This window comes from Canis lupus, chromosome 3 (assembly GCF_048164855.1).
Source record: "Canis lupus baileyi chromosome 3, mCanLup2.hap1, whole genome shotgun sequence".
NCBI lineage: Eukaryota > Metazoa > Chordata > Mammalia > Carnivora > Canidae > Canis > Canis lupus.
Window position 1 is genome coordinate 18,511,730 of NC_132840.1, and position 12,986 is coordinate 18,524,715.

General features: G+C 51.9%; 1 protein-coding gene across 2 annotated transcripts in view; it reads left to right on the plus strand.

The window, feature by feature from the left end:
* The window catches only part of CMIP (c-Maf inducing protein), a 230,119-nt gene that overhangs the window by 19,053 nt on the left and 198,080 nt on the right, over positions 1-12,986 (plus strand). Inside the window, exon 1 of one of the 2 annotated variants that reach the window (XM_072819414.1) lies at positions 3,136-3,204. The exons of the other annotated variant lie outside the window; for it this stretch is intronic. Coding sequence (XP_072675515.1) covers positions 3,151-3,204 — 54 coding nt within the window. The 5' untranslated portion in view covers positions 3,136-3,150. Of the gene's footprint in view, positions 1-3,135; positions 3,205-12,986 lie in introns of those variants that run through there. 2 annotated transcript variants of the gene reach the window in all.

Genomic DNA, 12,986 nt, shown 5'->3' on the forward strand with positions numbered 1-12,986 from the left:
GCCACGCATGTGGCGGCAAACAGCTGTCAGGTTGACTGGTTTCAGTTCTTTTGGATGTATAGCCAGGAGGGGACATCGTTCTCCTAAAGATGTTCATCTCCATCTCCCTCATTGCATAGAGAACTTGGGTTCATTGTAGAAAAATCAGACAGCACAAATAATGTGGAAAATAAAATTTACCTGGAATGCTGCCAGTTACTGTTTTTGCAGGTGGTCACTTGTGCATGCTGTTTCTGTCCATGCAGGATTATGCTGTGTGCCCACAGTCTTCAGTGGTGTGGGATGGATCTTCATTTCGAAATACAAAAACCTTTGTGAAGATCCTGGGACTGAGGGAGGCGCCCCTCGGTCTTTGCCGCCCTGCTGAGGGTTCGCCATCTCCATGAAGTATCCCTAACGGGTGCAGTTTGAGTCTGGGAGGGCCTCCCAGTAAGCGCCTGGCGGCATGTTGGCCCTCAGCAAACATTTGTCAAACAAGGGAATAAAGAAATGAGTGAAAGAATGAATGAGTGCGATGAACAGCTGAGATGTGTGGCTTGGGGTGAATGAGTGGTGGGGGGTCCTCTCAGGCTGTGTCCTTCCCCTGTAGCATGCAGCGGGGCCCATTGGGCAAAGCAATGTGAACACAGTAAGTTGTCCCTCTGCCGAGTCCTTGCTCACATCTGCGGGAAAGGCGGAGAGTGTCCCTGCAGCAGAGGCTGTCCCTGCAAAGCTGCGTGGGAATTTACTCACAGTGACCGGGTTACCACACAAATGTTTGCTTAGGGTCTCCTGTGTGGTGGACACTCAGCTAGCGGCTGGGCAATGGGGTGACCAAAGCAGGGTCGCCCTGAAGGACCTTACATTCCAGAGAGGGGTCACTCTTGCATGTGCTAATTTCAGATGGAACTACTAAGTGTTACAGACATCTTTTTTCTTTCTTTCCCCCTTCCCTTCATTTCTATCTCTTTTTAAAAAAATTAATTCAGTTGGCTGTTTCTTGGTTGATTGGCAGCCAGGGATGTATGTGTGGTTACTGGGTTCGAATCCCAGCTCTGCCACTTGTTAGCGATGACCTTGGCAGTGACCTTAAATGTGGTGAACCTCAGTTTTCCTGTCCATATAAAGAAAGCTAGTGGTGTCTGCCCCTAGGCTTTTGAGGAGGCTTGATGGTGACACACTTTGGAAGCACTTAGCACAGTGCCTGGCAGCTCCGAGTTCTCAAGGCTTGCTGTGCTGGTCACGGGGAAGAGGAGGCGAGTGTTGGGTCGTGAGGCTGCTGGCTGCGTGGTCTTCAGACGACCAGACCAACTCCATCCAGTTGCTTGGTCAGCTGGAGAGGTGGACACTGCACAGCATCACTTCCCTGGATGCCATGGCTGAACGAACAAATGTCCAGTGCCCCCTCCCTGCGGGAGGTCGTCTCCTCCCTGGGAACAGAAACAAAAGGGCCCTGCTCTGAAAGAGGCCCTTGTTCCCTCACCAAGTTCGGGAAAGGCAAAGGCGACTTTCAGCAGACGGTTCCAGGAGTGCTGTGGCCAGGCCAGACTCTGGGTTTCCTCTGTGCCTCACTGGGGGCTGGAGCCTTCTGGTTGGATGATCGTGATGACCAGAGCATACAGGAAAATGAACAAAGAGAAACCCTCAAACTACCCTTTGAAGTGCTCTTGTCCTTACAGGGCAGGGGCAGGGATCTTTTTGGGCACAGAGAGGTTGATTTTAGTTGGACAAATTTCCAGTTTGTTAGGCACAGGGCTCAACGATGCCTCCTGCCCCATGTGGGCCCAGCCTGAGCGAGTGTGAGTCGGGTACTTGGGCTTGTGTTTGCCACTCGCTGTGGTGGCCGGGGCAGTCCTTCTGTCTTGGAGGGTCGGGCCTCAGGTCCATGGCATCTTGGCCATTGATGGGGGTGGGGACAGAGCCAGGGTGCTTGCAGGGCTGGGGCTTGTCACAGGGCAGCCCCTACAGTGCTGCCCCCCCCCACCTCTCCACAGGGGCGCCCCTCCACCTTCTTCCCTCCCCCTGCCATGAGAAGGCAGGAGGATTTAGTTGCTGTCCTCTCAAAAATGCCATTTTTACCCAGGTTCAGGTGTGGAAAGAACAGAAATGTAGTGTTTTATCTTTCTCAGCTCTTCCTTCTGGTTCCTGTGGGCTTGGGTTCCAGTGAACAAGACCATAAAATGCACAACGGGGGGCACTCTGTAGCCCTTTGGAGGCTGAGGTGAACAGGAGACAACCTTGAGGTGACTGGTGGATTTGGGAGGAAGGGGAAGCCACAGTTCCTCTGCCCCCAGGGGCCAGCTTGGCTCTGCCTCCAAAATCAGTTAGAATGGGCTCATTCCCTCCCCCTCCACCCCACTCACACACTCAGGCACGTGTGTGTCCTACAAGTGAGGAGTACAAAGTGTGAAGGGCCTGGCTTCCCGCCCCAGCCCTCTTGGTTCCTTACATAGTGGAGCCTTCTGCCAGAAAGTAGGGCAGGAACGAGAAGATGCATCCCGTGCCTGCATCTCCTATATGCACTCAGCGTTTAGGCATCTGTGCTTGAAACGTGCACTTACAGAACACCTACTGGGTGCCAGTGTGGTGCCAAGGGCTGGGAATACAGAGATGCAGAGACTCCGACATATGTAAGGGTGACAGGGGAGCTGGTGGAAGCGCTGGGGTTCCCCGGGAGACAGCTGCTGAGCAGAAAAGGGGTCACCTCGGGCTGGTGGGGAAGGCAGGGAATAGCATTGCAGGCCAAGAACGGCATTGGCTGAGCCCGGAGGTGTGGCAGGGTGGTACATCTGTGGGAGGGAAATGCTCTTGGGCCCGGAGTGTGTTGAGTGGGGTGGGCCCAGGTGAGCTGTCCTGCATGCTGGGCTCAGGACTTCGGACTTGCACATGGAAACCAGTTCCCTGGAATGCCCCCGAACACCTCGTTCCTTCCTGCTCAGCCTTGAAAAAGCCTTGTTCTTTGCCCTGACTTGATCATCGTTGGGTCTGAGAACCTAGGAAAGGCTGAACTGGTGACGAGGGTGGGGCTCAGTTCGTTGCCAGTGAGGAAATGGCCTCTCTCCCTCAACCTTTGGTGTTGGTTGAGAGGCCCAAAGGGGCGGGCCCTTGACGTCATTTCAGGCAGGAAGCATCTAAATCCAAGATAATGGAGAGAACCTTCTGGTATTGGAGATGCTGGGATCAGTCTGCCATGGCAAAAGGAACCCTAGGCCAGTGATCAGAGTGGTAAGCCGGAGTTTCACCCTAGGTTCCACCCTCACCAGCTGTGTGACCTTGGGCAAGTGGCTTTACCTCTCTCAGCTTTCGTTTCTCATCAGTAAAATGGGGTGGATAGTGGTACCAATCCCCTGGGCTTCTGAGAGGATCCAGTGGGAAAAATGCACGTCCAGCATTAGCGCTGTACCCAGCACGGAGAAAGTGCAGGAGAAAGAGAGAGCTCTTGTTACTGCTACTGTTACTAGCAGTATTGCCAAGACCGCAGAGGAGGAGGGGCCCGAGTGAGCCCAGGGGAAGGAGTGGCCAGAAAGGGCTTCCCAGGGCAGGTGACCTGGAACTTTGGAGTCACACATTCCTAAATTCAGGCTCTGCCAGTCTCTGGCTCTGTGTGATGCTGGGCAAGTTGTTGCAGTTAAATTGAGTACGTAATTTCATTCTGTCTCAGTTGTCCCTCCTGGCAAATGGGATAGTAACACTCAACTCTCAGGCTGTGGTGGGGGTGTAAGAGCTGTCAGGTCAGGGGTCCTGCCGAGATCAAGTTTCCTGCAAGTCTTGGGAGGTGGTGTGGGGAGGTCTTCTCCTTTCCCGTGGAGCCCCCTCAGACAGGTGTGGGCAGGAGCCTGGAGGGCCTGTGACCTTGTCAGGAAGTTGGCCGAAGTCTGCAGGTAAAGAGTGCTTCCCTGAGCCCTGTTGGGAGCCCTGACTGGCCTGACAATTTACCCAGAGCCCTGTGTTATCTTTTGCAGAAGTCGTGAGCAGGAGGAAGGACAAACCACTTCCTCTACAGCCTTCAGATTTATCAGGCATAACTTTTGACAGTTTCAGTTTGAAGAGAGAAAAAAAAAGATGTCAAGAAGCATTAGATAAACAAAGTGGCCTCACGCCTCTGCCCTCTGCTTCTTCCCCAGCTGGGACCAGGCCTGTCCGGGGGGCCCCCGGTGCTTGGCAGAGGTAGTGGGTGTGCAGGTTCCAGAGGCGGCTCACCGTGGGAACTTCCTTTGTTGGCATACACCGCTGGCCACGAAGTTGGGGCTCCAAGCCTCTGCCTGCTGTTTCCTGGCATGTGCATTGTGGCAGGGGGTGTCTGCACCTAGGCCAGGTCGCAGAGCCAGATGTTTCAGAGCTGTTGACCTCAGAGCTGCTTTTTTTCCTTCTCTGGAGAAATGTGTCTGGACAAAGCACTAAAGATAAGGCCTGACCTGAAGCTGCTGATGGTACCTGGGGAGTCAGGGCTGGGTGCTTGCTCCTCCACCAGCCTGCCTGTTAAGATGCCACACGAAAGTGGACTCTTGGGCTAGATTTGGGGGAACCACAGGGAACTGGGATTTTGTAAGTCAGAAATGATTAAATATTGGTTTTAAGTACTTGGAACTACTAGTTTGTAAGTAAACACAATTCCTGACTTCATGATGTCATCTCTTTGCTGTAGCCCTGAGACTCCCAAGATCAGTGCAAAAGGAAACCTTTTCCTGAGGAGGAAAGGGAGCATAAGGACTAGTGTAGGTTTACAGGTGTATGCATACAGTTGTACACTCGTGTAGAGATGCACGCATATACAAACACATGTATGTAGGCACACGTGATGTGCACACAGTGTACACATATGGTGTATAGTGACACATGCGCACAAGTACATGTTACATACTACATGTGTATATACATATACATATACACGTATATACACATCTTCTTACCCACCACATCCAAGTCGCCAGCTTTATTTCATAGGAAGGGGAAAACGATGGCATTTCACTCAATGGAATTTTACTCCTTGCACTGAAATTTACTAAGTGTGTGTGTGATTTTGGGCAAGTCATATAATTTGTCTCAGTTTCTTCATCTCTAAGATGAAATCAGTAGTAATATTTTTTCATTATTTATTTTTAAAAGATTTTATTTATTCACTTGAGAGAGAGAGAGTGTGTGTGTGAGCACGACTGAGGGGAGGGGCAGAGGGAGAAGAAGAAACAGGCTCCTCACTGAGCAGGGAGCCCCATGAGAGGCCTGGGCCCAGGCCCCCAGGATCATGACCAACCCAGGCACCCCAGCAGTAGCATTTGTGACCTGGGATTGTGGTCAGAATGCAATGAGAGAATGCATGAAACAAGCTAGGACAAGATTCAGGACCCTGAAGGTGTCTAATTAAGATGAGCTCTTCCTATTTTTGGTGTCCTTTATGGTGTCTTATCTTCAGTGTTCCCACGGCACTTGGTTGGCCCAGGGGTTGGGGATTTGACCCATCTGGCCCGTGATTCTCCTGGTTATGAGTAGATGGTGAACTCCATGACCCATTCCACACTGCTGAACATCAACTCTGTGCTGTGCACTGTTCTAGGGCATTCCAACACGGCCTCTGCTCTCTGGAAACTTAGAGTTCATGGGGGCAGGGAGGTGACAGCCAACAAGTCAGCAGTCATAAGGCCTTCAGAGGTGGCAAGTGCCAGCATGCAGGTCAGACAGGCAAAGTGGTGGAGACAGGTGGGCTGGGGGCACATTTTAGGTAGTGCAGCCAGGGAGGGGCCTGAGCAGGTGGCACTGATGGAGGGACCAGTCCTTTGGGGATCTGGGGAGGAACATTTGGACAGAGCAAGTGCATAGGCCCTGAGGTAGAAGTTTGGAGGGGTGGTCAGGGGCCAATCATGACTGCCATGGCGGCCTCAGTAAGGAGCTTGGATTTTTTATTCTGAGTACCTGGGAAACAGGGGCATGATAAGATCTCGTGACCTTTTGCAAAGGCTAGTGAGAGAGGGGTCAAGGACAGACTGTGTGTCCTGTTCTTCTCTTGTCCCTTTGAGCCACATAGTGGCTACCCACCATGGGTGTCAGGTCTGCTTATGTCCTGTCTGCTGTGCATGCCCTCAGTGACCTGATCTGTACAATGGACCCAAGGATAGGGTTCCTCATCCCCGCACTGCCCTGCCTAGTGGCCCTGCCTCCCCGTGTCCTTCTCCGAGGTCAGTTCCTTTCAGCTCCCAGAGCACCAGCACCAGCAGCTGACGTTTCCCAGCTTGTTTGTTGTGGGGGAGGGGTATTTAATTGCATTCCTCCTGAGTGAATGACACAGAAAGGGCAGGGGTATGTCAGCGACGCTGCTCTGTAATTTTCGTGTCTGGGACGGGTTTCAGAGCTGAGCTGTTTTCCTCTGACCGGCAGCGGCTGGTGCCCAAGTCAACAGCGGGGCACTCTCGAGATTGCCTTTGTTGGTTTTCTTTCTTCTTTCTTCTTCTTCTCCTCTCCGTCTTCTTTTTCAAATAAGTCTTTTTTTTCCCCCTTCCTATGAAATAAAGCTGGCGACTTGGATGTGGTGGGTAAGAAGTAGTAGTTCCTGTCCCTTTGGTGTGGGAGTCAGTGGGGGTTGATTTAAACATTTATTTCCCATTAAGAGATTCATGGGCTTGGAAGCTGGCATTAGAAGTGGAGTGATCTCAAGTCCCGACTGGTGATTTGCGATGCCTGCAGGACTTGGGTCTGCCTCAGAGGGAGGCAGGGACACGCTGAGTAGAGGTTGCAGGCGGGTGACCCACGGGCCAAGTCCAGTCTGCCCATATATTTTCCTTGGCCCACACAGTGTTTTGGGGGAAAAAAAAATCCTTTAGTAAGTTGTCTGCATTTAAAAATCGGGAGAGTTGCCCTTAAAAAAAAAAATTTGGATTTCCATTTTCTAATAATAACAAAAGCAAACACGTTGTCACTTACTACGTGCCCGGTGCTGTTCTAAATGGTTCTCTCTGCTCCTCTGATTCTCAGAATGGTCCTGTGATGCCGGGGCCTTTATTATTGTCCCTGCTCCGCGGCCAGGGACACCGAGGCAGAGTGTGGACCAGCGCACTCCTTGGCTGTGCCCGCGTTCCTGTCTGGTGGCTGTGGGCTGGAGCCGCTGGCGGCCGCCTCTTAGAGGCTGGACACTTGCTCTGCACTTCACCTGCTTATTCGGGCCCAGGGCCTGCCTGGGGCCGGGGGCATCGGGCTTCAGGCCCTCTTGAGCCTGGAGAGGTCGAGATGGGTGGTAGGAGTAAAGCTGCTGGTCTTTGATCGAGCCACCTGTCGCTGATTTACCCTCCCTACGCCCCCCATGTGCAGTTCCTGTTCACCCAGGCGCACCTGGGCTGGGCAGATCCCATCCCACTTGTGCTCTGCGGGCGGATTTGTGCCGGCTCCCTGATTTCGGTCCAGACCTCCAGGGGGAGGATCCCAGGGGTGAACTGAGTTAGGCCACAGGAGAAGACTAACCCCAGCCTCCTGTTTTGAGGCAGAGACACAAGGCCCCCCTACCCCCCGTGTGGGAGGAGCTGCCAAGGGTGCCCAGCCCCAGGCACCCTCCTTGTGGGGCTTCCCTTGCCCCGGCCCCGCCCCTCCTGCCAGCGCCCGCCCTGCACTGGGGAGCAGGCCCAGGACGGTGTCCGAGCTGAGGCCCCGCCAGCCTGGCCCAGCCCTGCACCACGCTGTGGAGGGAGCACCGAGGGGAGCGCAGCTTCTGCTTGTCTTTGTCAGAATTGCTGGTGGGTGGAACGTGGTTCTGGGGTGGCCAGGCTGGAGGGTGACTCACTTGGAAGCTTTGAGACGTCATTTCACCTAAGGAGGCTTCAGCTACGTGGAGGTGAAGTGGCCCTTTCCACAGAGGGCTGTGGCTTCGTGGATGGGGCTGCTGCGGTCAGCGTGGCCGCCCTTCTTTGTAGCAGAGAGGAGCGTGGGCCGAGAGAAGCCACCATGTTGGGAGGCTTAACCCTTCCCTCTCTCCTTCCTCTCTCTCTCTTTCTCTCCCTCTGTCCCACCCCCATTTCTAGGTGCGTCTAAAAAAGCCCTCTTTATTGCGGTGTGCTTGACATACAGTAAACTGCATATTCTGTCTTCCTTTTAGAATGCTGAATGACGTCAGCCATCCAAAGCAGTATATAAAATACTGCGTAACTGTAACCACCCAGTGTAAGAAAGAAACCATTCCAGCTGCAATTTCTGATGCTTCCACGTGTGCTTCTCTCTGATTTCAACCTCTGTGTTTCTCTTGACCCTGAAGTCTTCACAGATGTCTCCCCTTGCTGGAGTGTGAGAGTTTCTCCTGCTCCTGCCTTCCTTCCTTTTCCTCTTCTCATCCTCCCTGCCACCCGTGGCTTCCTCTTGCCCTCACTTCCCAGGGGCAGTGCTCTCATCCCGTGGGTCTCCTGAAAGCCATAAGGAGAGAACACCAGGTTGGAGTCCTGAGTTTTAGCACCAATGTGCTGGATGCCTTTGGATTTCATCTGTGGTAGGGCTGTGATCATTCGTGCAGAATTGAGCTGATCCCCTGAGGCATAGAGTAGGTGCCTGATAAATGGTAGCTACTAAATAAATGGTAAATCATCCACTGGTAAAGCTAATCCATCCACTGAGTGTGCAGAAACCATCAACCTTGGAATTGTTGGCCTTGAATTCTCAAGGGGCAGATATTAGGGCATGGTATGGGCTCTTGAAGTCAAGGACCTCGCCACTGGGGTCATGTCCATTCCTACCGAAGATGGCACAGTGCCTTGTGTGGAGATAGCCAGGCTCGCATCATCTGCAGTCAGACTTGATTTATCCTGCATTTGGGTTCAGGGTTGATGTAATATTAAAAAGAAAAGAAAAAATAACAGCAACAAAAAACAACCCAGCAGCTTAAACAAAAGTTTCTTTCTTTCCTATAAAAGAAGTCTGGGGCATAGGCTGTCATATGAGGACTAGTGTGGTTGGTCTGTATTCTTCAAAAGGACCCAAGCTGCTGCTTCTATCTTGTTGCTCCACTCTTCTTAGCACTTTGCCTTATGGTCCATGTAGCAGCTCAGATTCCTACCATTGCATCGATATGCCAGTTGGTGGGAAGTGGGCTGTTGGCCACCATGTCTGCATTCCAGTTAGCAGGAAGTGGGAGTGGCAGAGAAGAGTAGGGAGAGGAGGACTTCTACCCTTTTAAGGAGACTTCTGCTTTCATCTTATTGGCCAGACCAAGTCACATGGCAACTCCTAGCTGCAAGGGAGTCTGGGGAATGTAGTCAGGGAGACACATGGTGAACAGAGCACAGATAGAACCTTGTGTTTCTAGAACAGGCCATCGTTTGGAAACCTGTTCACATGTGGAATGGTGGAAGGAGCTATAAGTCTCTTCATAGGAGCTGGGATAAGGAGTGAGCCTTCTTCAGCAAGGTTGTAAGGTACAACAAAGGACCATCTTACTTGGGGATCCCGGGTGGCTCAGTGGTTTGGCACCTGCCTTCGGCCCAGGGTATGATCCTGGAGTCCTGGGATCGAGTCTGGCATCGGGCTCCCTGCATGGAACATGCTTCTCCCTCTGCCATGTCTCTGCCTCTCTCTCCTTCTCTGTGTCTCTCATGAATAAATAAATAAAATCTTTAAAAAAAAAAAAAAAGAACCATCTTACTTTTCATGGTACCAGAAATTGGAACCACAGTCCTGGGACAGTGTTGAGGGCAGAAATACTGGCTCCCTGTACGTGGAGGAATAGGAGAGGTAGTAAGCTCTCTGAAAGGGGAAGTGTGTGAGCAGAGGTTTGAATGGACGTGTGTCTGTCAGGGAGGCCACTGAGTGTATTCTAGACCTGGAAGGAACGCTCATGGAACGTTGTCAAGGACTGGCTCTCTGAGGAATCCCATCCAGGGGTGGCAGACACACAGACTATGAGTTGTCACCGCCCCCCCATCCTGCTGATGGTGGACATCACTTGTCCATCCTGGTGCCCTGCTGCACCCAGAGCCTCCCTGTTGACAGAAGTCAGCTCATGAGATAAACCCATTTATCTTTCCTGAATGAATCCAGCTCTCTCATTTCTGCTGGTGAGGACGTTCAGGGCCAGACAGGGAAGTGATGTACCCAGAGGTGCACTGCCAGAGTGGCCAGGGGACCCAGGGCTCCCAGAGTCCAGTCCCTTTCAGCCACACCAGTACCCCTCCTGTGGGTCCTTCACCTCCTGCAGACGACGCCCGGAGCCTCCTGGAACCAGCGTGGCTGCGTCCTGCTGACCGGAGCTCAGCACAGACAAACCCTTCTGGGAGCAGGCTCACAGAGCAGCACCTGCCACCCATCCCCAGTCTGGGCCTCGCTGGACACCGGGAGTCAGGGGACTTGGGCAGGAAGTGAAAGTGTACGCCAGGCCTTTTAGTTCTGCTATTGACCCGGCAGGGTTTTTCCTGGGGGGAGGGGCAGGGGCCCCGCTGTGTTTTCTTTGCTTAATCTGGCCTTGCCCCATAGAGAAAACAGACGCACAGTCTCCATCCTGTTTGTAAAGAGGGCGTTCAGTTACTCGAAGTTGCTCGCCTGGAAAAACTGGGAAGCTGTCGTCTCCCGATAGAAGCGAGTGAGCTCAGATGGGGCTGGGCTGCTCTGCTGATGAGGACAGTGGTGCGTTTGGACTGTCAGCACTTGACTTTTTAAATTGTGGGGAAATGCACATAGCGTAAATTTGCCACTTTAACCATTTTTAAGTGTGCTGTTCTGAGTACATTTCAGTGGTACAAGCATCACCATCATCCATCCCTAGAACTTTCTCATCTTCCCACATTGAAACTGTGCCCCTTTAACCACTGACTCCACATTCTTTCCCCGCACACCCCACCCCGGGCAGCCACCATTCTGATTTTACCGGCTCTCTGAATTCCACGGCTCCAGACTTCTCCTAAAAGTAGGAATCATACAGTATTTGTTCTTTTGTATCTGTATTTTTTTTAAATTGAGGTGAGATTCCTTTAACATAAAATCAATCATTTTAAAGCGAACAATTCAGTGGGATTTAGTACATTCACAGTGTTGTGCAAGTCCTGCCTCTGTCTAGTGCCAGAATATTTCCTCACCCCGGAAGGAAACCTCGTACCCATTGACAGTTGCTCCCCATCCCCCATACCTCTGGCCCTTGGGCACAGGGTGTTTTTTTTTTTTTTTTTTAAGATTTTATTTATTTATGAGAGACACAGAGAGGCAGAGACACAGGCAGTCCCCATGCAGGGAGCCCGACGTGGGACTCGATCCTGGGTCTCCAGGATCAGGCCCTGGGCCGAAGGCAGGTGCTAAACCACTGAGCCACCGGGGCTGCCTGGGCACATGATTTGAAACCCGTGAGTTTATATATCTTAGGCACTCTGCAAATACATGTTGAATGAATGAGAGAAAATCATTGCCAGTTGCTGAAATCATGATGAAAACTTGGATTTCCTGAGCACCTGCTGTGTGCCAGGTGTGTGTAAGCATTTGTGCTTCTGCTCTGCTTGTACCAAGTGATCTTCATAACCCTTGATGCCGGGCCCCAGCCTGGAGATGCAGATTGCATTGGTCTAGGGGTAGCCTGGGCATTAGCCTTTTTTATATAGCTCCTGAAGTGATTCCAGTGTGAGAATGGCTGATATGCATTATTTTTCTTGTGCTATAGTGCTCCTTCTAGGCAGGTAATAGTATCTACATTTCATAGCTAAAGTAACAGGTCAGAGAGGTTAAGCAACTTGTCCAAGTTCATACAGCTTCCAAATCTTTGAGTCCAGAGCCCTGACCTGATCCTTTCTCCTACTTTTCTAGATAGTTCTTTTGTATGTGATTGCATAAAGGGGGCTTATAGCTACTCAAATGTATGCTGTGGGACAAACTAACTACAGACTACCTAACTAGCATTTATGGAGTGCTGACTGTATGCCAGGCACTATATACTTCATTCGCCTTTTCTTATTTGACCTCTGCAGGAACCCCATGCAGGGGACTGTGGTAGTGACATATGTTTCCCCATGAGCTGGCCCTGAAGAGGACATGATGATTGGGGAGACAGGTGGGGCTCTATCAGCCATCATCCAGGGGTCTCCCCTCAGTCATTGTGGTGTCGAGGTGAGGGGAAAGGGAAGGTCAGCCAATGTGGTGTGGGTCTGAGGACCAGACCTGATGCCAGACATGGGAGAAGCTGTGTATCCTTGAGGGTTTTGGCTTGGCTTCTGTCTTCCTTCAGGAACATCGTGTCCCATGGCTTGTCCCTTGCTCCTCATGTCTGTGTTTGAGATATTTTGTGCCATAGGGCTCATTCATTCAACAACTGTTACTAAGACCTGATGGCCTAGCTCTGTGGACGTGTGGTGGGCAAGACGAGCATGGTCTCCGTTCTCCACAGGCCTGAGGTCTTGCACAGAAGTCAGATCGTAGTGGCAGACCCTTACTTGAGTATGCCAGGCTCTGTGGGTCCGTGGGTGCTCTCATGCCAGCCTCATGGCAGTTGTGGCAAGCCCTTTGGGAGAGATCAGGAGAAGGTGACACAGAAAAGTTAGGAAACGTTTTCAAGGTTGCACAGCTCCTGAGAGGTGGAGGCTAAAGCTGCACGGGGCTGTCCAGCTTCAGAGTACAAGCTCTCAGGCCCTGACATAATTATGAAAGAGGAAGTCCCAGGAGCATCTGCGTGGGGTCAGACCATGCTGGGGCCAGGGCAGGCCCCCTCTTGAGTGGAGGGTGCAGGCAGCACGTTAGTTTCCTATAACTGCTATAGCAAAGCACCACAAACGTGGTGGCTTAAAACAAAACATATTTATCATCTTACACTTCTGGGGGTCAGAAGCCCAAAAATATGGTGCTGAAATCAAGGTGTTGCATTCCTTCTGGAAGCTCTGGGGCAGAATTCCAGTTTGCAGAGACTGCCCACATTCCTTGGCTTTGTGGTAGCTTCATCCTCCCTCTGCATCTGCTGTTACATCTCCTTCCCTGACTCTGCCCCTCCTGCCTCCCTCTTCTGAGAACCCTTGTGATGGTATCAGGCCCACCCACCCAGATATTCCAGGACAGTCTCCCCATCTTAAGAGCCT